Source organism: Gorilla gorilla, chromosome 7, assembly GCF_029281585.2.
Source record: "Gorilla gorilla gorilla isolate KB3781 chromosome 7, NHGRI_mGorGor1-v2.1_pri, whole genome shotgun sequence".
Classification (NCBI taxonomy): domain Eukaryota; kingdom Metazoa; phylum Chordata; class Mammalia; order Primates; family Hominidae; genus Gorilla; species Gorilla gorilla.
The window spans coordinates 23,191,733-23,218,345 of record NC_073231.2 but is presented as its reverse complement, the minus strand read 5'-3'; the positions used below and the strand labels follow the sequence as shown (position 1 = coordinate 23,218,345).

General features: G+C 41.4%; 1 protein-coding gene across 6 annotated transcripts in view; it reads left to right on the top strand.

Moving 5' to 3' along the window:
* Positions 1–26,613, top strand: part of PSD3 (pleckstrin and Sec7 domain containing 3) — a 547,860-nt gene that overhangs the window by 55,223 nt on the left and 466,024 nt on the right. Inside the window, exon 1 of one of the 6 annotated variants that reach the window (XM_031013674.3) lies at positions 19,564–19,830. The exons of 4 other annotated variants lie outside the window; for them this stretch is intronic. In XM_031013674.3, coding sequence (XP_030869534.3) covers positions 19,810–19,830 — 21 coding nt within the window. In that variant the 5' untranslated portion in view covers positions 19,564–19,809. Of the gene's footprint in view, positions 1–19,563; positions 19,831–26,613 lie in introns of those variants that run through there. One more of the 6 variants, XM_055349512.2, reaches the window with a different exon arrangement.

Sequence of the window (26,613 nt, the reverse complement as noted above, 5' to 3'; positions counted from 1 at the left end):
AGAGAATCAAAACTAAACTTCGAAAAATAAAATAGGTAGTAAAAGACAAAAGAAAAATACCAGTTTCCTGTTAGCTGTTCTATAATCAATCATTTACTAGAAGAACTATAACAGTAGAGGCGGAATAAACTAGTATGTCCGGTATGGGCACTTTCCATGTGAAAAAAATTAAAGTAGAAAATCTCACATAAAAAAAATGTTCGTTGTGTATCTTTCTCTGTCTATGAAATAACTTTTTAAAAATCACATAACATCTTTTTTTCTGAACCAAATGGATTCAAAATAGGCTCCTGGGTTTGTCTCTCTGTGTGTGGTTTTGTTCTGTTTTTTTTTTTGTTTGTTTGTTTGTTTGTTCTGTTTTGAGATAGGGTCTTGCTATGTGAGGTCTTGCCCAGGCTGGTCTTGAAGTCCTGAGCTCAAGGGATCCTCCCACCTCCGCTTCCCAAGTAGGGATTACAGGCAGGTACCACCATGCCTAGTTAGTTTTTTGTTTTGTTTTTTACTGGTGACATTTATGTGGCATTTTACTCAAATAAAATATTTTTGACCATTAAACTAGCCTTCTTAATACTTTCAGAAGTTATTTAACAATAACATGAGCATATTCAACTTATATTCACAAAAAGTGAGACATAATTTCTACACTCTAACATTAATGTTGAATGTTCATCAGCTATAAGTTACTAATATTTTCTTTGGAAATATTTTCCTACCTGAAAAACTTTAATAGCAGATGAATGTAGCTTACATTACAAAATAAATCAACTTGGATTTCTTTCTTTTTTTTTTTTTTTTGAGACAGAGTCTTGCTCTGTCACTCAGGCTGGAGTGCAGTGGCATGATCTCAGTTCATTGCAGCCTTGGCCTCCCGAGCTCAAGCAATACGCCCACCTCAGCCTTCTGAGTAGCTGGGACTACAGGCATGTGCCACTGTGCCTAGCTAATTTATTTTCTGTAGAGATGGGGTCTCACTACCAGTTCAAGACCCAGGCTGACCTTGAACTACTGAGCTCAAGCAATCCTCCCACCTTGGCCTCCCAAAGTGCTGGGATTACAGAAGTGAGCCACCACACCCAGCTGCTTTCAATTTTAATTTGTTTCTAAATATTTTATTTAACATATGAACAAGAGTGATAGGCAGATAAACCACATCTCACTTACCGTGTGTGTGTGTTGGGGGGTAGTGCAAGTGGATGAACTGTTGAACTTTTAAAAATAAAAATTCCTCAACAAACTTTAAGTCTTTTATATAAAATAAAAGGAAATTATTTTTAACTGTTTGACAAATGAAGACAGTGTTTAGAGTAAAATGACCAGGTAGGGCCCATTGGTTTCAGATTAGCATCCTGTGTTGGTCGCCTCGCTCCAGGCGTTCAGAGGCCTGAGCATCCCATTCCCAAGTCATGTTCAGTGTGCAGAAAGGATTTCCCTAAGCAGGCTATCATGTCTCCAAAATAGAAGAGATTGTGGGATGCGTCTAATTAGGAAATTTTCAAAGTAAAATATTATGATGTTTCTATCCAAACAACTGTATCATGAAGAGTCTTTAAAAGGGTTTTCTCATCTGTAAACTGAGATCGAGTTAGATAATGTCTAATGCCTCTTTTAGTTCTGCTTTAGTTCAGTTCTTTGAGACTAAGTGTTTTGCTCGTGGGTATATTTTTCTGCTCCTATTTAGTTAACATACATAAGCAAATTGATCATTAGAATGTCACCCATTTTCCTCCCAAGTAGCACCCAGCAGCACTATGATGAGTCAAATATAGTTGTTGTTAATGGATTTGCATCCTAAATCTCCTTATTAGAGAGCCTTTTAGTCCATTTGTTGGGAGGGAAGGGAACACCATCACCTACATATGTGTTTGATACTTTTTCAGATTGTTCTTGACTTTGTCATATCAAAAAGCAGAGGTCAGCTCAACAGAAAATATTATAGGAGGACTTTGCATTTACTGTATAGTACTCTGTTCCCTATGTGATTTTTCTCCACAAAGTAGTATGCCAAATATTATTAAACTGATAAATGCTTTCAAGATACTTGATCCACATTTCTTTGAACAAAATAATTCTCTTCCAGCTTTCAAATGTATAATAAATAATATGCTTATTATTGATACTTGATTGAGTGTAGTTTGGGCTAGGTATTAGTCAATGGAAGTAATCATCCCACTTTAATAGAAACCCTTAAGTTTCAGTACATGAACGCAATAGAAATTTATTTCTTGCTTACTTCACAGAATATGTTGGTGAATGTCCTGGTTTTGCTGGACACTGACAATCCTACAGTAGACAGAGAGGAGAACGCAGATGCTCTCTTGCAGATTGTAGGTGCTAGGCATGAAGTGGTGCTGGTACATAGTCCATTTGCCAGAACTGGTAGCATAGCCCCACATAGATACAATCAGACTAGGAAATGTAGCCTTCCTTTGTGCCTAGGAGGAAATTGAGATGGTTTGGGAAGCACACAGGACTGTTTCTGCTATGATCTTCTATAGCAAGGAGTTATGTTTAGAAATGAGTTAAAGAAGAGGGACATGAAAGAGAAAGCAGCTTATCCAGGTATATTTTTCATAACCAAAATTAGGATCGCTCTCAAAGGCTGTGACAAAGACCATATTGAATTCCTTGGATGAGCTAGAAATGGAGTGGTAGAAGGTTAGAAATTAAGTTGATACGGGGATGGACAGGATAAATGATAATTCATAGACAATAAATGGTAATTAAAAAGAGGTTTAATTGGTTCACAGTTCTGTAGACTGTACAGGAAGCTGGTGCTGGCAGCTGCTTGGCTTCTAGGGAGGCCTCAGGCAGCTTACAATCATGGTGGAAGGTGAAGGGGGAGAGGATAAGTCACATAGTGAAAGCAAGAGCAAGAGAGAAAGTGTGGTCGGCAGAGGTGCCCCACACTTTTAAGTAACCAGATCTCATGAGAACTCACTATCAGAAAGACAGCACCAAGCCATGGATCATTCACCCCATGATCAAAACACCTCCCACTAGGCCCTACCTTCAATGCTGGGGATTAGAATTCAACATGAGATTTGGGTAGGGACAAATATCCAAACTGTATCAGCAGACTAATACAATAGTACATTATGATCAAATAGGGTTTATCTCAAGATGTAAATTTGGTTTAACATTTGAAAACTAATCATGTAATTCACCAAAATTACAGCATAAAAAAGAAAAATCATATGAGTATCTCAAAAGATGCAGAAATAGGATTTGACAAAATTTAATACCCATTCATGATAAATAACTTTCAGCAAATTAGGCATGGACAGGAACTTCTTCAACTTGACAAAAGGCATGTACCAAAAGCTAACATTCTCCTTAACAGGGAAAGACTAAATGCTTTTCCCCTAAGATCAGACACGAAGCAAGGATGTCTGTTCTTATCACTACTCTTCCATATTGCATTAAAATTCCTGACCAGTGCAAAAAGACTCTTTACAGAGAACAAAACTCTTTATTCACAAAAGTCATGATGAGCTATGTAGAAAATCATTATTAAGATTTTAATTTAAAAACTAGTAGAAATAATAAGTGAGTTTAGCAAGGTCACAGAATGCAAGATCGACATACAAAAATAAAATTTATTAGTGAAAAATTTGAAATAATAATTAAGAAAATAATACCATTTACAGTAGCATCAAAAAGCATGAAAATACTTGGGTATAAACTTAAAATATGTGTGATATGGTTTGGCTGTGTCCCCACCCAAATCTCATCTTGAATTGTAGTTCCCTGTGGTGAGAGAAACCCAGTGGGAGGTAATTTAGTCATGGAGATGTTCACCCTCATGCTGTTCTCGTGATACTGAGTTCTCACAAGATCTGACAGTTTTATAAGCGGCTTTTCCCACTTTTGCTCTGCCCTTCTCCTTGCTGTCATCATATGAAGAAGGACATGTTTGCTTCCCCTTCCGCCATGATTGTAAGTTTTCTGAGGCCTCCCCAGTCATGCTGAACTGTGATTCAATTAAACCTCTTTCCTTTATAAATCACCCAGTCTCGGGTATGTCTTTATTAGCAGCATGAGAATGGACAAATACAATGTGCAAGTACTATACACTGAAAACTGTAGAACATTGCTTAAATAAATCAAAGGAAATATAAATAAATGGATATAGAGTGTTCACGTTTTAGAAGACAAATTGTTGAGATTTTCAATTCCCTCCAAGCTGACCTACAGATTCAGTGCCATCCCAATTGACATCATACTGGACATTTTTAATAAAACTAATATATTGATTCTCAATTTATTTGGACATACAAAGAACCTAGGAGTCAAAACAATTTTTAATGGGAGAACAAATTTAGAATACTTACACTACTTGATCTCAATATTACTATAAAGATAGTAATGAAGACTTTGCATTATTGTAAGTATAGAGACATAGATCAACGAAATGGAAGAGAGAGTTCAAAAGTATTTCACATATATAATGGTCAATTGATTTTCAATAAGGTAAATGCAAAAGGATAATCTTTTCAAGAATGGAATTAGAACAACTGGATATCTATCTGGGAAGAGAGGAACCTCCACCCTTAACTCATAGCACATGTGAAGATTAACACATAATGGCTCATAAATGTAAAGATAAGAGCTAAAACTATAACAATTCTAGAAGCAAACATAGAAGAAAATCTTTGTGGCATGACATTAGGGAAAGATATCTCAGGACACAACATAGCACAAACCATAAACAAAAATGGCAGATTGGCCTCATTTAAATTTAAAACATTTGTTCTTCAAAGACACCCAAGAAACTAAATGGCAAGCCAAAGCCAGGGAGAAAACATTTACAAAATACATATCTGATACATAAATTGTATCCAGGATGTATAAAGAATTCTTACAACTCAGTAATAGTACAAAAAATGCATCTTAAAAAATGGGAGTTGGGCATAATGGCTCACATCCATAATCCCAGCACTTCGGGAAGCCAAGGCAGAAAGATTGCTTGAGCCCAGTGATAGCTTGAGGCTGCAGTGAGTTATGATCATGCCACTGCACTCCAGCCTGGACAACAGAGAGAGACTCCAACTCCAAAAAAAGGTAGGTTGGCCTCACAATCTACACAATCTTCACAATCTTCCAACTCCAAAAAAAAAGGGTGGGCCGGGGGTGGGGGGGTGTGGGAGGGTGCAAACGATTGAAACAGGCACTTTATGAAAGAAGACGCACAAATTGAAAATAAGTACATGAAAGGATGGATGCTCAATATCATTTATCATTAAGATATGCTAGAGAAACTGCAATGAAATACTCAAAAAGCTAAATGTTTTTTTAAAAGTTGACAATACCAAATGTTGGCCACAATATAGAATGCTGGAACTCTCATACATTGCAGATGGGAATGCAACACAGTGTTAATAGCATAGCCACTTTGGAAAACTGGCAGATTTTTTAAAAAGTTAAGTTAAACATGCATTAACCATATGTCCCAGTAATATCACTCCAGGGTATTTATCCAAGAACAAACATGTACACAAAAAAAATTAAACATAGATGTTCATAGCATTTTATTTGCAATAGCCAAAACTGGACAGTACTCAAATGTCCATCAACTGGTGAGTGGAAAAACAAATTATGTATCCATACAATGGAACACTGTCCAATAAAGAGGAATGACTAAAGATCCATATGAAAACATGGATGAATCTCAAAAGCATTATGCTATATGAAAGAGGGCAGAAACAAAAGAGCTCATACCATAGGAATCTATTAATACAGAATTATAAAAAAGACAAAACTACGGAGAGCTAAAACTCTGTCAGCAGTTGCTCTGATCCCAGCATCCACAGGGATGGGATTGCTGACATAGGGGCGTGGAACTTTGCAGGGAGCATGAGGAGGGGGTGAAATATCCTCATTGTAGTGGAACTTACACAGCTCTATACATTTGTCAACTCTCATTGAATTGTACACAAAATTGTTGAGTTTTACACTATAGAAATTATATTTCAATAACTGATTTTGAAGGCAAAATTTTTTCTCTGGGGTTTCTGACTGTGGATTAATACAAATAACCAAACAGCTGGGTTCCCAGAACTTACAAGTGAAGTGGCTCAAAAAGCTCCACTCTGTCAGAATTCAGCCCTAGAAATGTGTTACCTCTTGCAGGTAACTCAGCAGTTATGTCCAGAATGAGAGTCTTTTTCTTTTTCTTTTTCTTTTTTGTTTTTTTCCCTTGGAGAGCTCTGATCTGACAGAATGAGAGTCTTTAATAGGGAAATTGAGAGAGAGCTGATAGATTTCCTTCCTTTCAGAAACAAATGTACAGAGATTTTCCAATGTAAGGGTTCATAATGCGTGTATTGTGCAATGAGAATTCTATATGCAGTCCTCTTACCAACTTTGTTGACAATGTTTACAACATTTCTCTCTTTAGAGCCACTGAAATCAAAGAAATTCTTAAACAACATACTATTCTTGCCCAAAATAAGAAGAGAGAATTCTTTCACTCACTCATTCATTCAGTAAACATTTTCCTTTCTTTCTTTGTATATATATATTTTTTTGGGGGGGGAGGGCAGGCTCTTGCTCTGTGGCCCAGGGCTAGAGTGCAGTGATGTAATCATGGCTCACTGCAGCTTCAAACTCCTGGACTCAAGCGATCCTCACAACTCAGCCTCCCAAGTAGCTGGGACTATAGGTGTGTGCTGCCACAGCCTGGCTTTTTTTTTTTTTTTTTTTTTTTTTTTGTAGAGATGTGGTCTTGCTATGTTGCTCAGGCTAGTCTCGAACTCCTGGCCTCTAGCTGTCTTCCCACCTCAGTCTCCCAGAGTGCTGGGATTATAGGCATGAGCCACCACACCAGGTCTCCTTTGGTGAATATTTATTAATCGCCTCCTGCATGATAGGCAATATACCCAGTGCTGGAAACTAAAAGTAAATATATAAATAAGGTGTTGTCTCTGTCTTCTGGAGAGCCCTAACTTCTCTTAGGTTTTTGCGTTCACAATTCAGAACACTGAGAGTCAGCTTCTGCGATTTGCCCTTGTCACTGAAAACTTACCAAAAAAAAACCTCTGAGAATTATGGAGATAAAGATTGCTTTTAATAAAGCTCTTTAAATCCTAGAATGTTGTAATTTGGCAGTCAAAAAGGCCATCCTTCCCATTCAGAGAAAAGAAATGAAAGCCTAAGAATATGACGGTCCTATGGGATATGGTTTGGCTGTGTCGCCACCCAAACCTCATCTTGAATTGTAGCTCCCATAATTCCCATGTTTTGTGGGAGGGACCCAGTAGGAGGTAATTGAATCATGGCGGCAGGTCTTTCCCTTGCTGTTTTCCTGATAGTGAATAAGCCTCACAATATCTGATGGTTTTATAAAGGGTAGTTCTCCTGCACAGGTGCTCTTGCCTACTACCATGTAAGATGTGACTTTGTTTCTCCTTTGTCTTCCGCCATGATTGTGAGGTCTCCCCAGCCACGTGGAACTGTGAGTCCATTAAACCTCTTTCCTTTATAAATTACCCAGTCTCAGGTATGTCTTTATTGGTAGTGTGGGAACAGACTAACACGCCATGGTAAAAGAAAACAGTTTCTCTATTCACACTACACTTCTGACACTAAATGTATGGGTTTTTACCACACCAAGTAATTGTCCAATTCTCTGAAGATGCCAACTGGGAATCCTAAAATTATGACACGATCTACCTGGAATTTGCGTCATACCCACAAGTTAAAATCCCACAAGACTTTCCCCAATTCAGATGCCAACAGTAAGTCTGGGGTTGCCACCAATACTTCTGACCAAGTGGCCATAAATCAGAGGTTCCCATTGATACTGGGGGGTAGGAGAGGTAACCCCAAATGATGGCAGGACCTCAACCCTGGCCAGTGCCCAGGCTCTTGACACCTGGACAAGTCAAGGAATTCACCGTCAAGAAATTCAAGGACGCCGTCAAGAAACTCAAGGATGAGTCAGAAAATAGTGAAAGTCTGGAGCTTTGTGGCAAAGTGAAAAGACACACTCAAGAAAGGGGAGTGTGAGTGTGTGTACTCAAGAGAGTGAGTCATGCCCAGTGGGGTTTGGAGTTTCTACCTTTATGGGTTTATTTAACCAAGGGGTGGATTATTCATGAAGATTTCTAGAAAAAGGTAAAGATTTCTCAGAACTGTGGTGTCACCCATGTTTACACCAAATATGGGTGTTCCATGAACTATTATGGCACTAGTGGGTGTGTGATTTAGGGTGTTAATGAGTGTGTAATGAGGTCCTAGGTGAAACCTACGCCAAATCCAGCACCATGTTGAGTCTGGTTGGTCTTAGTCAACTTGGCCCTCATCCTGGTTTTCAGGGTCTTATTGGTCCCTAGTATATGCAGCTCTTTCAACAGCTCCTTTTGCTAGTCATGAGATTGCTGCTTGGAATTTTCTTTTCTCCTATGACCATCCTGTCTCACTGTGACCCCTTTCTCAGGATTGATAATTTACTAGAATAGCTCACAGAACTGAGGCTCACAGACACTTTACTTATGTTTACTGGTTTATTATAAAAGCTACAACTCGGGAACAGCCAAATGAAAGGAATGCATAGGACAGGGGATTGGGGATGCTTTAGGGTTTTCATGCCCTCTCTGGGCACACCACTCTCCCAGCACCTCAATGAATTCATCAACTCTTAAGCTCATAAGTCTCCCAGTTCAAGACCTTCTATAGAGCTTAATCTCCAGACCCCCTCTCCCCTTCCTGGAGGTTGGTTGTGTGGCTGAAAGTTCCACCCCTCTAATCATGTCGTCTTTCTGATAACCAACTCCATCCTTGGGCAGTCTAGGGGCTCCATCTTAAGTCACCTCATTAACATAAGCTCAGGTGTCATCATAAGTGGCTTCTTTATGAATAAAAAATGAAGGACTCAGGAAATTCCAAGGGTTTTAGAAACCAGGACAAAGACCAAATATATTTTGTTTTATCCCACACAGTTAGACAATGAGTTAGTGGGACCCTTTCTGTCTTCTGACTCTGATTCAACATTTCAGAGGCCCCTGGCATGGTCTTCATTATCTCCCTTCATCAGTCCCTGCAGAGCAGCAGTGTCTCTAAGCCCTGCTGTCCTCTTGGAGACGTTCCAGGGTACTTTTACAATCTAAAAACATGCAAGCATAGGTAATTTCCACAGGTTATACGTGAAATAATGTATCTTGGGGAAAAAAGATTATAAATGAAATGCTTAGTTCAGCAAAGGAATGTTTTCTATGGAATCCCCCTTTGATAGAAATATTGATTTTGAAAACATTTCATTATTGGAATAATTTGGAAAAAGTGATTTATTTGTGCTCCGGGGGAAATAGGGACTTTCTTCTCAAATGCTTACAGGAATTATTTTGATAGTAAAGCATTTTCTGATAGAGTGGGAGGATGCAGATAAGTTTTTAAGCATGAAACAGAAAAGCAGCTGCAGCTATGTACTTAGGAAAAGGTTTGGTTTTTGTTTTTAATGGTCGAGTCAGTACAGTACAGTGCATAGTGCTGTGCTAAAAAGCTTTACACTCACAGAAAAATAAATCAGGGCAATCATGTGATACCTTGGGACCAAACTTTCGTTTGTCGTTTATCCGGTGTATCCTATGTGCCAAAGACTGTGAAGCAGTACTGTCAATAGAATTCTTTGTATTCATGGAAACGTTCTAGAGCTGCAATGTCTAAATATAGTAGCCATTCTCAGTGGCTCACGCCTGGAATCCTAACTCTTTAGGAGGCTGAGACTGGAGGATCACTTGAGACCAGGAGTTCCAGACCAGCCTGGGCAACATAGTGAGGATCTTTATCTACAAAAAAATTAAAAAAATATTCAGTGGGGTGTGGTAATGCATGTCTGTAGTCTCCAGCTACTCAGAAGGCTGAGGTGGGAGGATTGCTTGAGTCCATAGGAGGTCAAGGCTGCAGCGATCTATGACTGCACCACTGCACTACAGCCTGGGTGACAGAGCAAGACCCTGTCTCTAAAGAAATAATGAATAAATAAATAGATAAATAAATAAACAGTGGCTATATTCAGTAGCCACTAACTACCTATGGCTACTGAACACTTGAAATATGGCTAGTGAGACGGAGAAATGAATTTTAAGTTTAATTTTCTTTCAATGCATTTAAATTTAGCTGGCCACGTAGTCTACTAGCTATGGAATTAGACAGCATAGCTGTGAGACATAGGAAATACAATGTGCGTGAATATTCACAATGTGGTTGTAAATGATTGAGTTAGATGTGGATGGAGGATTGTTTCCAGCAATATCTATCCACAAAGCACATTTCTCCAATCTTTCAGAATTATTACCTTCAAATATAAGACTCTATGATGGAGGTGATTAACTTGATATCCTATGAGCACATGTATCTATAGTGAGTAAACAAAATGCTACGACTCTTTCAAGCTAAGAAGTATGAGAAGATGGTAGAGTGGGACCCCTTCTGTCTTGGGTGCTACTGAGGTGACAGTGTAATACACAGCAAAGTACGTCCAAGTGGATTTGGGACAACATCTACCCCATGCACAGATTTAAAAAAAAAAAAAAAGGGTCCTGAGACTTTGTTCCACAATCTTGGATCCCTTGTCAGTCAGATCAAACTATAAAAATAAGTGCTAATGAGAGAAGAACATGAGGAGATGGTGATGACAGCTGTTGCCTGGCTCTACTCTCCATTGGAAGAGAGCTGGGTGCTACTCTCCAGCCCCAAGCCTAGTAAAAGGAGTTCAAAGAGACCTGTTGGAGAAATCCCAAATGGTTCCTGGAAAACACTGAAGATGGTGGCCTCGCTCATGCTCCAGAAAACCAATGGAGGCTGCTTCTTCCCACGAAAACTAGAGTGAGAGGGTTGACCAACTGCTTTGGGATAGGGACTAGGGAAGCCCTTGCTATGTGGATGGGATCAGCCCACACTCCCAGAGTTGCTGAGGCAAGGGGCATGTGTGAGTGTTTCTTGTGGAAGAGATGTGGGCCACGTGCAATAGAGTTGGCATGGAGTCTATCTTCTTGGGGTCCACCCAGTAGGGTGGGTGGGAGAGGGCAAGTCTCAGCAGGAAGAAATGTTCCAGCAGGTACATAGGACTGAGGAACTGGAATAGAGGGCCCCACTTAATATGGTTTGGATGTTTGTCCCCTCCAAATCTCATGTTGAAATGTGATTCCCAATGTCAGAGGTGTGGCCTGGTGGGAGGTGATTGAATCATGGGGACAGATCCCTCATGGATGGCTTTGCACTATCCTCTTGGTGATAAGTGAGTTCTTGCTCTGAGTTCACATGAGATCTGGTTGTTTTAAAAAGTGGGGTACCTCCCCCCAACCCTTCTCCTGCTCTCACAATGTGACATGCCTGGCCCTGCTTCACCTTCTGCGATAGTTATAAGCTTCCTGAGTCTCGCCAGAAGCTGAGCAGATGTTGGTGCTGTGCTTATACTGCTTGCAGAACCTTGATCCAATTAAACCTCTTTTCTTTATAAAGTAACTAGTCTCAGGTATTCCTTTATAGTAACACAGATAGATTAATATATCACCCACCCTCCCTTTCACAACTGCACTCTTCCAGTTGAAGCAGAGGAGAAGATTTAATGCTAAGTCAAGTTTAGACTAAGGGCTGCATAGTTTAATTACTGAATTGACACTATGCTTAGAGGACCTACAAGTGAGCTGAATAACTGGGCCTGCAAAGTTTTCACATAATGCCAGGGGAAAGTTTCTCCCACTGAATAAAAGGATCACAGCAGATAGTTTTGGTCAACCAGGAATGGAACTTATTCAAAATCCTGGTTATGATACTTACACGGATTTCATTAGATTTTCTCTTTACAATTCTAAGAAGCTATGGGGGTTTTTTTTTGTAACAAAAAAGCAAATAAAATATAAATTAATTTCTGTCAGCTTGGAAACCTGTATATTAACCAAATCTGTCTTTTTAGTTAATTCCAGACGTCATTATTTATGCAAAAAAAAATTGGGAGTGAGTATTAGTAACACCGGGTTGGGCATAAAACATAGCTTGAGACAAACTGAGATTACTAGAATTACAGGCATATAGCACTATCTCTTTCATTCTTCCTGAAAATAATAGAACAGTTTTGGTAAAAAGAGAAGTGATGATTGCAGGAGGTAGGGAGAGAGCAGAACGCAGACACTGCTGATTGAAAACTGTAGAAAGGAAAAGGTTTCATGTAAAAATAATCTGAAAATATTCCATTAAAGAACATTCTTTTGTTTTCCTCCTACTTCACTGACTGCTCGTTTCAGATTCCTCTGCATCTTCTTACTCATCTCCCTAATTTCTGAGCATTGGAGTGCATTAGGCTCTCCTCTTTTCTCTTTACCATCCACTCCTTTGGTGATCTCATTCAGTTTCATGGATGTAAATATCATCTCTGTTACAGCTCCCACTCCTACCTGTCCCCTGAATTCTGGTTTTGTATATCCAGTGGCTTGCCTGGCACTCCTCTGCTGAATGTCGAAAAGTTAACTCTAACTTAACATGTCCAAAAATTACAGCCTGATCTCCCATCCTAAATCTTGTTACTTCCACAGTCTTCCCCAGTTAGTTAATGTAACTCCATTTTTCTGGTAGTTCAATCCCAAACCCTTGAGTCATCTTTGACTCTCTTTTATAATGTACATTCATGCATCAGCAAATTCGGTCAGCTCAATCTTCAAAATATGACCAGAATCTCAACATTTCTTACCTCCTTCTTTGCTACCACCCTGGCCCAAGCCACCATCATCTCCTGCTTGAATTGTTGTAGTAGCCTCCTAATTCACCTCCTTGCTTCCAATACATAATACAGGGTGATCTGGCAAAATCTAAGTCAATCATCCTACCCCTCTGCTCAAAATCTACCAAGGGCAGTTAAGGGTCTTTACAACAACCTATAAGGTCCCACTTACGACATCTCTGAATACCTTTCACCTGGCTCACTCAGCCCTAGGCACACTGACCCCTTGCTGTGCTCAAAACACACCAGGCAAGACTTCAGGGCCTTTGCACTTACAGTTACATATTTGCATGGCTTTCCCCCTCACCTCCTTTAGGTGTTTACTCAAATTTCACCTCTCAGTGAAGTCTTCTCTCAATATCCTTTGCAATCATCTACTCTTATGACGCTGTACTCCTTATGCCTTATCCCTTTCCTTGTTTTGTTTTTCTCCAAGACACTCAGCATCATATAACATCACATATATTTACTTATCTTGCTTATTTTCTGTCTTCCCAAGCTCCATGAGGGAAGGGATGCTTTGTGCTCCGCTAGAGTCAGTAAACTATACCTAGCACATGGTAGATGTTGGATAAATATTTGTCACATGAATGAATGAAAGAATAACTACCCATAAGAAGGATAATAAAAAATAAACTGAACCTTTATTATAGAGACTTAACCTCAGTTATTCGGGTCTTGGGGGAAAGGTGAGCTGAGTCTACCCTATGCCTCGGACCACCCTCTGGTCTAACATTTCTTGTGCACTTACTATACTCCCTCCTCAGTTTTCCTCTTTTCTCCATTCTCTTCCGACCCCTAAGCACATGAACCACATTTCTGCTCTTTCCTTCTTGTCTCCCATCCCTCTCACCCACCCAGCATACACTCAGCATTCAGTCGAGTCCCACCAGGCAAGTACCATGGTGAATTTTGTGTCAGACATATTCTCTCAGCTTCATCTTGAGCTTTTGAAATCCAAGCACATCATGATTTTAGGTATGTTGACTATTTCTGCCTTGGGTAGTGGCAAATTTTAATTGAAAAATTTTTTGTTGAGCCTCGACTACAGACCAGGCACAGTTCTGGAAGCTAGGAATACAATAACAAATAAATAAGACTGGCACTTATGTTCTGTATTCTAATATATCAGTGGTTTGTATGCAGTTATTATATGATTTATAAGGCATCCTATCTGTGCACTTAAGCAGTTGTAGGCAGCCCGCTTATTGAAAATACTGTAGAGGTTAGAGTTGCTTATGTATTTAAAATAAAAACCCTTTCCTTTAAATGCATATTTTAAGACTCTTGGATTGCTTGAGAATTGATAATAAAGAGGAGTGAGCCATAGATCACAATGGAAAAATACTTAGTTTTTTTCTTTTTTGACGTGCAATGACTCACATCTGTGAAATGGCAAAACTCATAATAGAGATAAAAAAAAATGAGTTGATGAGTTTTAAGTTTAAAGCATTAACCTGAAGCCTGGGGAACTCATCTGTTTTCATGATTCCTTCCATCTCTGTTTTTTTTGCTTGGCATTTATTTCCAGAGCTAAGTAAATTACCTAAGCTTTCACAAGGAATAAGAAACTTATGTTCTGGCTGGGCGCAGTGGCTCACGCTTGTAATCCCAGCCTTTTGGGAGACCGAGGTGGGCAGATCATAAGGTCAGGAGATCAAGACTATCCTGTCCAACATGGTGAAACACCATCTCTACTGAAAATATCAAAATTAGCCTGGTGTGGCTGTGTGCGCCTGTAGTCCCAGCTACTCAGGAGGCTGAGGCAGAAGAACTGCTTGAACCGGGGAGGCGGAGGCTGCAGTGAGCTGAGATTGAGCCACTGCACTCCAGACTGGGCGACAGAGCAAGACTCTGTCTCAAAACAGAAAAGAAACTTATCTTCTGACTCTCATGAGGATAGACTTGGGTAGTCAAGTTTTTGATGTTCAGACACACTTGATTCAAGAAAAAGTATTTTCTCTGGTTTTGGATCAACACCTCTATCTTTAATGCCCAAACAAATTCCAAGTGGCTCTCCACCTCTACCTTTTGCAAGATGTTCTCAGCTTCAGATTTATTAGCGCATGCGTGCTTTCATGTACACACACATCTACATATCTCTTAATCTTTCAGTCTAAAACAATGAATTGACTATTGGAACATTTCTCTTGATTCAAAATTATATGTTTTTTCTTTTATTGAAGTAAAATTTATATATGAGCAATGCACAGCTTTTAAGTGTAAAATTCTATGAGTTTTGACAAATGTAACATCACCCAAATAGAACACCTGCACCACCTTAGGAAGATCCCTTATGCCTCATTTTTTTTTTAAAAAGAGCATTTAATATTAATCATTGCATAAAAAATGAAATGCCTTGAAATCCTACAGTTATATATGAAAGAAACTTGAGAGGTCTTCCAAAATTTGAAAACATATTAAAAGTGTAAATGTTATTATCAGTAATAAACGCGAGGGTGGGATTTTTCTAAGTTGTCAATAATAAAATTGTGATCAACCATGCTAGAGAAAAGACTGGGCTATCTATTCAACCCGTAGAAAATGTCACACAATCAATCTACCACTTCACACCCACTAAGATGGCTGTAATCAAACACAAAAACAATAATGAGTGTAGGTGAGGATGTGGAGAAATTAGAACCTTCATACATTGCTCTGGTAGGAATGTAGAGTGGTGCGGCCACTGTGGAAAACAGATTGGAAATAAAGTTATACAGTCACGATATAACCCACAATTTCTACTCTAGGTAGAATGGAAAAGAGAAATGGAAACATAACAGCTACATGAAAACTTGTACATAAATTTTTATAGTAGCGTTATTCCTAACAGCCAAAAAGTAGAAACAACTGAAATGTCCATGAAATCATAAATGGATCAATAAAATGTGGCCTATCCACACAATGGAATATTATTTAGCAATAAAAAATGAAGTTCTGATATATGCTACAACATGGATGAGCATTGAAAACATTATGATAAGTGCAAGAAGCCAGTCACAAAGACCACATATTTTATGATTCCATTTATATGAAATGTCCAGAATAGGCAAATCTGTAGAAACAGAGAGTAAATTAGTGTTTGCCAGGGACTGAGGGGTTTGGAGGGAAAAGAGGAGCGACCGCCAATGGGAATAGGGTTTCTTTAGGGGATGATGAAAAGTTTCCAGAATTGACTGTGGTGATGGTTGCACAAATCTGTGAACATGCTAAAACACATTGATTTGTACTCTTTAAATGGGTGAGTTGTGTGGTATGTGAATTGGATCTTGATAAAGCTGTTTTAAGAAAATCTTTCCAGTGAGATTATCAAGAGTATGTAGCCAGGCTGGGCACAGTCACTCACGCCTGTAATCCCAACACTTTGGGAGGCTGAGGCAGAAGGACTGTTTGAGCCCAGGAGTTGGACACTAGCCTAGCCATATAGGGAGACCCCCACCTTAAATAAATGAAAAGGTAGCCGGGCCTGGTGGTGTGTGCCTGTAGTCCCAGATACTTGAGTGGCTGAGGTGGGAGGATTACTTGAGTCTGGGAGGTACAGGCTGCAGTGAGCTGTGATTGCACCACTGTACTCCAACCTGGTCAATGGAGTGAGATACTGTCTCAAAAAAAAAAAAAAAAAGTATGTAGCCAAAATACCTGAAGAAAAAGTATTGCTATGGCTTGAATATCCCTGCCAACATTCATGTTGAAATTTAATTGCCATTGTAATAGGAGTAAGAGGTGGGGCCTTTATGAGGTGATTGGGTCATAAGAGCTCTGCTCTCATGAATGCTGTTATTTAGAGAGTGAGTTAGTTATCTAGAGAATGAGCTTCTGACAAAAGGATAAGTTTGGACCCCATTTGCTTCCCGTCTCTTGTGCTTGCTTGCTATGTGATGCTTTCCACCATGGAACCACCCTCACCATGTGCTGTTGCTGTGCTCTTGGACTTCCAGCCTCCAGAACTGCGAAAGATTGATTTCTTTTCTTTATTAATTACCTAGTCTGTGGTATTCTCTTATAGCAGCAGAAAACAGGTGAAGACAAATATTACTGAAGTGTTTTAGGAAGTTTATTACTACAAAATATTATGCAGGCGGTAGATAAAACTATTGTGTGATTTTTCTGGATTTGGTAATGTGTGTGGGATTTGTCAACTCTTAGAAATTTGTATTTGAGATTTTTGTCATTCTAAATAAACGTTCATGTTGCACTAAAAAATAAATATTCAATAATCTGGTCTTTTCAGTGACCTTCAGAAATAGGAAGGATTAACTGTATGCATGAATAATACATGATGGAATTTCATCTTCCTTTTCATTTCTTCTTTTGACCTCCAGTATATAATGTCTTGCCTACTATATAGTCTCTCCACACCACATACATTAGGGCTCATGGGAAGAGGTGGGGGAGGAATATGTTATTGGATAAATATACACTAGCCCATGCCTAGGTGGTCTGCGTGCCTCCTTTCTCTTTTTACCAAGGCGGGTGCTTGTGTATTCTGACACTGAACTTGAGCACTGGGGGCTATGGTAGCAGAAATGGGGATTCTTACTTCATTTTTAATATTTCCAAAAGCCTAACAAAATATTTACACACAAAATACATGCTGGCAAAAATGAAATGTCAATGTTTATTTGATTTGCTTTAGGCTTCATTGACTTAGTAGTGGTAACACTGGCTAATTTATGCTGATCAGAACCTCTAACCATTTTATCTTTGATTATTTATAACTGGACGAATGAGTGATTATTTAATATATGTGATCAGCTTTATAAGTACAATCTTAAAATATTTTGGCTTCAGGGATAAAACCAATTAAAAATTCCCTTTGCAATGAAAATTGGAAACACATTTCTGTGGCTTCACTTATGAAATGCTCCTTTATTGAACATTCACTGTAGGCCAGGAGCTTTCCTTAATTTATCATGCTAATAACACTTCTGTATGGCATTATTAACCCAATTTTATAAATGAGGAAACAGAGGCTCAGATTATAGATGTCTATGCCCAAGTCCCTTAACTAGAAATATCAAGTAAATCTATGTCCACCCTGCCTCCTATATGATTTTTTTGTTGTTGTTGTTTATAAGTTGGTTAATTTCCCAGGTAAAGGCCGGTAGGCCAGTGGTCAAGCCTCAGGGTAGCAACTACATTTTGTACTGGGTCTTACTTTTGATGCTTTGCCAACAAAACTGTCAAGGAAGGCAGGAGTTGACTGGGAATAGGCACTCTGGGACTGTCTCTGTAGGGTATGTACGCAAGGGTAAAGGGAGATCACAAACGAGAAATATGCCTGTATTCGTCCATTTTCACACTGCTGATAAAGACACACCGGAGACTGGGCAGTTTACAAATGAAAGAGGTTTATTGGACTTGCAGTTCTACATGGTTGGGAGGCCTCACAATCATGGCGTAAAGCAAGGAGGAGCATGTCATATCTTAAGGGGATGGCAGTAGGCCAAGAGAGAGCTTGCGCAGCAAGCGCTCCCATTTTTAAAATCTTCAGATCTCGTGAGACTCATTCACTATCACGAGAACAGCCCAGGAAAGACACGCCCCCATAATTCAATCACCTCCCACAAGGTTCCTCCCACACACCTGGGAACTGCGGGAGTTACATTTCAAGGTGAGATTTGGGTGGGGATACAGCCAAACCATATCAATGCCCAAGTGACTGGGGTGCTTCCAAACCTACACATCTGCTCACATTGCTGCTCTGGCAGGGGGAGCATGAGTTGCGGACGTTTTTCTGAAGTTGGAGTGAATTTGTATAAAGGCATACACTCCCTCACGCTGGCTCCTCTGGTGGGTGTCCAAGGCTTCCTTTGATAGATGCAGATGGGGCAGCCAAGGCAAAGTAGGTGACTTATGTGGCCTTGGTGCATCTCAGCTATGCTCACCGGGCAGCCCATGCTGACATGGTGGGCGAGATCGTGGGGCCACCAGGGAACCTGACTCCACTCCCATCTCTAAGCTTGGCCAAGTCAGTCACTTCTCGTTATTGGGGCGTCTTCTACCTGTCACTTGAAAAAGACTGTTCTTTGGAACAATAAGGCGGTAACACATACACGGGATCACCCTGTAGCCGGCCACACAGGTTCCGCCTCCAGGTGCTTGGATCTACTTAAGGGACCTCCCAGGGGGAAAGATTTGAGGTCTCTCCGTCCCTCTACCAGGGGAGGGCGCCGTTCCAGCCCTTGCCTCTGCGGCACAGATCAAAGGACGGAGGAAAAAAGGTGCGGGTCCGGGGCACTAATGTTCGAAAATGCAGTTTTAAGTGACCTCTCCCCGCGCACGCACTGTCGGTGGCGACAGTCCCGAGGCCAGGCTGCGGGGCGCCTGGGGGGACTCGCCTCAGGGGGAAATGGCCCTTTCAGGGCTCGACGGGTCCCCGGGACTAAACGCTCCGGCCGCGGATCGGTGCCGGGGGAGCCCGGTCAGAGAGGCCGGGACCCCGAGGGACGCCTAGGTGCGTGTCCCGAAGCCCGCGTACCTCCAGCCCCGGCGAGACGGCGCCCAACTCGCGGCTCCAGTCACACGGCCCTTCCTGAGAGGAAACACCAGGGAAAGCACCTCTCACTTTTCTCAGGGTGGGAAAACTGTGAAGGAAGAAGACAAAGCAACAGGCAGGTTTCCGCTCGCGGGCTGGAGGCTGGGCCCAGGGCGGGCGCGCGGCTGCGGGAGGCAGCGGAGGGTCCGGGCCGCTCGAGGGCTGCACTGCGAGGGTCTGGATCGCCTCCAGCCTCCCCCGGAGGCCCCGCCCCTGCCCTGGAGACCCCGCCCCCGCCTCGGAGGCCCTGCCACCTCCCCCCTCCCCGAGGCGTCGGCCCCGCCTCTCCGCCCTCCGCCGTCCGCCCCCCGGGCCCGCCACCGCCTGCCGGCCTGCGCCGCCTTCGCTTTGACGTTACTGGGGGCCGGGCGGGCGGCTGCCGCGGGCTCGCAGCCTCGCCAGCCTCCGCCAGGGTGCGCGCGGGCCGCCGCCTCTCGGCCGTCCCGGGAGCCCAACAAAGAGCACGCGGCGCTGGCCGCCGGCACTCGCGCCCTGAGGCTGCGGCCCCGGAGCGCCTGGCGGCGGTTTCGGCGCGCGGCCGGGCGGGCGATGGAAGATGGAAGGAAGGAGCGCAGCGGTGAGCTCCGGGGCCGGGGCGCGGGCGCGGGGTGCGCACGCGGCGCCGCTGTTCGACGTGGGGTTTGTGTTGCTTTGTCGCCGCTCTGTCCCCCAGGATCCCGGGGCCACCTGGGTTTGTGCTGTCTAGATAGGTGCAGGGTGCGATTTTTCTCTTCGCGCTTGCTTGCTTTGTGTTTTTTAGGAGCCCAGCAGGGTCAACTTTGTGGTGTTAAGGTTTAGGGGTTTTAGTTCATCCCCTCGGCTTTGAAAACCTCAGACTTTGGAGAAAAGCTATCAAAAGAAGGCAACATGAAAGAGGACCTCGTATGCCGATCTTTCTTTGCCCGGTCAGCTTGTATTTAGGGACTATCACGTTTCTGTCAGAAAGAAAAAAAAAGACTAAACTAAACAAACTTGAATTGAGCGAGCAAACAGACAAGGGAAGATTACTCGGTGCAATTCCCAGGAGCTTTTACAGATGTTTAAGTCATTCTGTTTTACATGCATTTAACTTTATCCGCCGTTTTCAGCTTTCCGTTCTGGCGAATGATGTTCTGAATTTTTTTTTTAAACACATTAACACCGATTAGAGGACGTGGGTTTAGAGTGTTGTTGGTGACCTAAATAATAAATGTTTCGTTTTGCCATTCGCCTCGATGTCAAAGGATGTTAAACGCCCACTAGGCAGAGGATGGAATGGGCACTACGATTTCATTTTCTAGACACTGGTTCTCCCGATAGTGGGATCCAGGATTTCCGCTCCAGAATAACTCTTGAGTGGGTCCAGGTGTTGGTGTAGGGAAGACGGAGATCTGGAAAATTACTGTAAGTGGGATTCTGGCAACAAATGCCTCAATGCGTTCGTTGTAATTGAGTATGTGCAAAGGATTTTGCAAAGCCCGGTAGCCAGGTGAGTAGAATAGGATTTCTGCTTTCAAGAAGCGTGCTTGAGATCTTGCCTGGGAGAGACTTATGCGTAGGCTACCATGGAGGATCTCAGAGGAAGCTTCTGGCCTCCGGGCTTGGAAGTTCTCAGAGAGGAGCTGGCAGTTATGCTGGACCTTGAAAGGGAGGGGTTGATTGGATTTTTGTGAGATGTGAGGGAAAGGATGTCCCCTGCTAAAGGAAAGGGAATTCACTTTCTACCCTTTTCCAAGAAATGATTCTTTCTTTTCTGAGAGTATTTACAAACCAAGAGATTTTCTTTTCAAAAAGTCATGAAATTCCTCTTAAGCAGTTAAAAGTGCAACGTGCTCAACATCACCAATTAAGCAAATGCAAAATAAATTAGCACCTTTTCAACCAGTTTTTCGTGGCTGGCTGGATGTCCTTCCACAACCTTTTTATATCCATCCACAAGTGATTTGTCTTGTTAGATATTTCATTAATAGAAGCTTTTTGTACTAAAAGGAGTAGAGTGGTATCAAGAAAGAGACTTGGATCTGTAGGTAGGACACCTAGCTTAGAAGCTTTGCCACTGACTGGGTGAGTTTTTGCCACTGTCTTGGGCAAATTATTTAAATTCTGTCGCTACAGTTTCCTGGTAGGGTGAGGGGATTAGGTAGATGCTCTTTCAGAGCCTTCTAGCCCTACCATTTGATATTTCCATGCCTAGACACGTTTTATGCATTACTAATTGAGTGACGTACTCTTAATTTCACATTCTAAATATCTGTTTGTGTGTTCTGTGAATGGATCAGCACTCTTATCCTGACCATTGAATGTGGGAGAGTGATTAGAGTTACAAAGCTGAAATAACCTTATTACGGCCAAATTCTATGGTTGAATGTTGTTGTTGTTGTTTTTTTTTAAATGCGAGCATAAGAAGCTTGATTTGCCAATCTTAATGTGTGTTTTCTTTAAAGAATGTTTTGTTGACACTGTTCATTTGTGACCAAAGAATAACATATACCTTATTATGTACATTGCACTTAAGCAATTCAATTCTGCTTTTAATCAGATACTAGTAATTTAAAAAATTGAGTAACCTTGGAAATTCTTACAGGCTAGTAAATCTTGGGAATTTGGAAATAAAAAAAATAAAGTAAGATGGAAGTAGCTCACTGAAAAAGAAAAATTTAAAGGTACTTCCAGACAATGGCTCTGCCCTCTTTCTAAAACCTTGATATTTACATACTTGTTTGCCAGCCCTGATGGAAAATTATTTGAGTGGAATTTAGCGTGACATTGCATTGAAAAAACATGTCCATGGTACTACTACTTTTGGAGTTTTTTTTTCTTTTATAGAAATTCAGGTGTGATTTGTCATGCATTATTCATAAACTAAGACACCAGTGTGGTGATAGGTTAATTGCAGTCTTGGTTAAGAGATGCTGAGGCAAAACCGTGTGAATATTAAAATGTGTATCTGCTTTGGCTTCAAGACTGGTTTGTTTGAGGTTTACATGGGGTAATGTCATTTGGACATTATGAAAAGAGTATCTTTGGGTTTGGGTTGGATTGGGAGGTGAGTTACGGATAGTGATCGTTTCCAATTTTTGGAAAGGAATTCAGACGTGATTGAATTTGAGTCAGACTGTAAAAAATAATCTGGTGACCAAAGTCTGTGGAGTTTAGTATGTGAATCAGGCTTATAGGAGGCTGGGGGTCTAGTGTGACCTTGAATTACTGCTGTCGTGATTCTCACCATTTAGGGGTTCTTCCCGGACCGTCTGGGCCAAGCACAGAGATCCTTGGCTTCCCTTTGCTAAGAGTGGAGGTGTTTTCACTTTGAATATTGCCTCTCAGTTCTTCCTAGTTCTTTTACAGTTAAACCAGCCTGGCTTTCATTTAGGAGAGTACAGGATCCATGTGAAATTCTCCAGAGCGTTTGTTCGGAGTGCCCATATCTTGACAGATTGTGTTGTTTGTGATATTGTATGCAGACTCAGAGATTTGCTGGAAAGAATTTAAGTGGTGGCATTATTTTTTCAAAGAGTGTTTCTGAGTTACGTTGACCATCTTTCAAGGACATTTTTCACAAGCTCCAAATTAAGTAGTGTTGTAGTGACTGTTGCAATTTACAATGGAGAAAAAGGATAATTTGCAGCATATAGTTAACAAGTTATTCTTAAATCCAAATTACCAAATGTCCATGCCTCATTTGAAAATAAGGCATAACTCAACATTAATAATGAATCTTTGCGTGTGCTATCTTATTTATATAAAAATAGTGCATGTCCCTGCAGTGCTTGTTTGCTCTACCAAAAGAAAGGTTTTTCACTGCGCCCAGAAGGTCAACAAACTTGGGCCCGGTTGGTGCCTAGTGGGCAGGGACTTTGTTGACACATCAGGGCACAGAGGTGGCAGAGCATTTTCTCTCTTGGTGACACCAGTGGTGTGAGGGATCCGCCTGCTCTTCTCCGCTTCCTGCATGTCAGGCTGTGACCATGGCAGACCACTCACTCCTTGAGGCTTACTTGAGGACCACTCAGTCCTGAGCCATCTGGTTTGAAATTCCCTTTCCTCTGAGTATACATCAGTGAGATGAATCAGAATAATTTATACATGTTGAAGGATATTTTTAAAAGATTATTATTGGAGTTAGGGATTTAGGATAACTGGGAAAATTAACATTTTGACCTAAGCTGGTGTTCTTTTCTTACATAGTATTTTCACATAGGTCTTCTGAGAAAGCAGCATTTTCTAAGTTTCTTGTTAAGTCCTGATTTTTTTGTTGTTGTTGTTGACAGAAGATCTCACTCTGTCACCCAGGCTGGAGTGCAATGGTGTGATCTCAGCTCACTGCAACCTCTGCCTCTCAGACTCAAGCAATTCTCCTGTCTCAGCCTCCCGAGTGGCTGGGACCACAGGTACACGCCACTGCGCCCAGCTTAATTTTTGTATTTTTATTATAGACGGGGTTTCATTGTGTTACCCAGGCTGGTCTCAAACTCCTGAGCTCAGGTGATCTGCCTTCCTTGGCCTCCCAAAGTGCTGGAATTACAGGCATGAGCCACCAGGCCCGGCCAAGTCCTAACTTTTGGAAAACGCTTATTTCGAGTGATATTTTCCTGGCATGAGGCGTTTTTACAATCACAGCTAATATTTATTGAGTTCTTACTTGGGTTGTCTCCCTTATTCCCCATGACAACCCATGAGGTCAGTACTGTCATTATTTCCATTCTGAAGTCAGGAGAGGTTAAGGAACCTACTCAAGATCCCACAGTGAGTAAGTGGCAGAGCTGAGACTTTAAACTCAGGTCATCCAATTTTCTTAACCACCATTCTGTTTTTATGTCTCAAAGTTAGCATTGCGTGTTGCAGAAACTGAGCTCTTTGGCTCTAATATTTAGATTATTCGAGTCTTGGAATCTGAATATTGGATGACTAATTCATCACCAACCATTATACATTTGTTGGCTAAATAGTGGGACCAGATTTGTTGTTTGGCTCAAGAGATAGAAATGGTGTAATTAAACAAAAACAACAAAACCCCTGGGGTGTCTAAAAGGATCGCTGTAGGACCACATGTAAGGAGTTCCACGTAGTTATATGTCATTAATTGGAATTCACAATAAAGCAGATTAACAAATTAAAATGGAATGTATTTTAATTTCTTTTTAATTTCTAATTTAATTTCTAATTGCATCACCTCAGAGAAGTGATCTAGATGCTTCAACCACAGTGGGTGTTGACACAGTGAAGGCTGCTTTTCCTTGTTATTTCTTCCCATGAGCTGGGGCTTAGAGATTGTTAAGAAAAGGAGCTTGAAACAATAAGGAGGAGGATGGGGAATGAGCCGAGGGCATTCATAAGATCAGGCGGCAGCTGCTCCCTGTTTCCCTGGCCTTCTGTTCTCAGACCTTTGCTAAGAAAAAGTGAATTATAGAAATCGAGCAGCTTGGTTTTCTTATGCCTATTTGGTCTGTGGACAAGAGAAGTAGGAAATTTTAATAGAAGCAGCTGTAGCTTCTTTTGTTTGGCCTCTAGGAGATTACTGGTTAAGGGCCAGTGGAACTGCTTTTCTCTGTATATGGAAACTTACATGCTTTTTTGAATGTAGATTTTCAAAAACTTGTACTTTCCAAGAAGTTATTTGATAGGCACAGTTTAGATTGAGTCATAGAACACTGGGAGAGGGGAAATTTAGGTGTAAGAGTGATGGCACAGACGATGCCATTAGATGGCTGCTGTCTTTGTGACTGTGTTATTTTCTGGCAAAGTTATATTGGAAAAATGCTTAGAAATTGAAAGCAGGCTTTGTGATCTTCCAGAGTGTCTCCTCTGGCTCTGCCTTCATGTCCCTACAAGGTGCAAGTAGTGAGTGTTTGAAGAGGCAAGATATTTCTTGCGTCTGAAACTTTGTTTGAATATCAAAGTTACTTTTGGGCAGATTTTTATGTTTCGCCGATTCATTTCTAGTGGCTACGAAAGGTCTGTGAGCCACCTTCCCCACCCGCTGATGCTTATATCCCCCTATAAAAATCTCCCTTGGCCGGGCGCCATGGCTCACGCCTGTAATCCCAGCACTTTGGGAGCCCGAGGCGGGTGGATCGCCTGAGGTCAACGGAGTTCGAGACCAGCCTGGCTGTCATGGTGAAGCCCTGTTTTTACTAAAAATACAAAAATTAGCTGGGCATGGTGGCAGGTGCCTGTAATCCCACCTACTTGGGAAGCTGAGGCAGGAGAATCACTTGAACCCAGGAGGCGGAGGTTGCAGTGAGCAGAGATTGTGCCATTGCACTCCAGCCAGGCAATAGAGTGAGACTCCCTCTCAAAAATAAAAATAAAAATAAAAAATCTCCCTTGAAGAAAAATTAACCATTGCTTTCTATGAGCTAATATCTGAAAGTATCAACGCAGAGTCTGAAGTACAGATATTATTATGCTGTTCATTTAAGCATTCAGCAAATATTAAGTGCTTACCTTGTGCTGAGCTCAGTGTATGCTCCAAAAAACCTTGTCCACTCTCCTAGGCAAACCTCACTTGCATCGTACTAGTGCGAGTCAAACTTCACAATCAGCAAATACTGAAACTACAGTACCTAAGAACTCAGAACTTGTGAACTTTATAGAATCGATGCAGTTACTGCCTGAATCAGCGTTGTTCAATAGAGCTTTTACTATGATGGAAATGTCCCATATTTGACCTGTCCAATAAGATAGTCAGTAGCTACATGTGGCTGCTAAGCATGTGAAATGTGGCTAGTGAGATTTAAGAACTGAATTTTAAATTTTATTTAATTTCGATAATTTAAATAGCTTCAGGCAGCTAGTAAGTACTATATTAGGGCAACTTTACAGCAAAAGTGCTTTTTTAATAGATGGCATTATCTGTCCTGGGCTGTCATTTCTCACTCTCTATTTATTTATTTTTTTTGAGACAGGGTCTCACTCTGTCGCCAAGGCTGGAGTGCAGTGGCAAGATCTCGGCTCACTGCAACCTCTGCCTCGGGCTCAAGCGATTCTCCTGCCTTAGCCTCCAGAGGAGCTGGGACTACAGGTGTGCACCAATCATGCCTGGCTGTTTTGTATTTTTAGTAGATACGGGGTTTCGCCATGTTAGCCAGGCTGGTCTCAAACTCCTGACCTCAGGTCATCTGTCCCCCTCAGCCTCCCAAATTGCTGGGATTACAGGTGTGCGCCACTGGGCCCAGCTGGCTGCAGTTGACTTTTTGTTGCAAGCTGTAGGTGGTTGCCTAATTTCTAGCCCTCTTTGAATCTGCCTAGTATCACAGTGAATATTCAGGTGGGCAGTGCTATATATCAAAGCTAAGGTGTTTTGGGGACACCTGCAGAGCTGTCTTGGAGGCCCAGCTGATTTTCATTGTAGATGAAATTGACAGGAAAAATGTCTGAA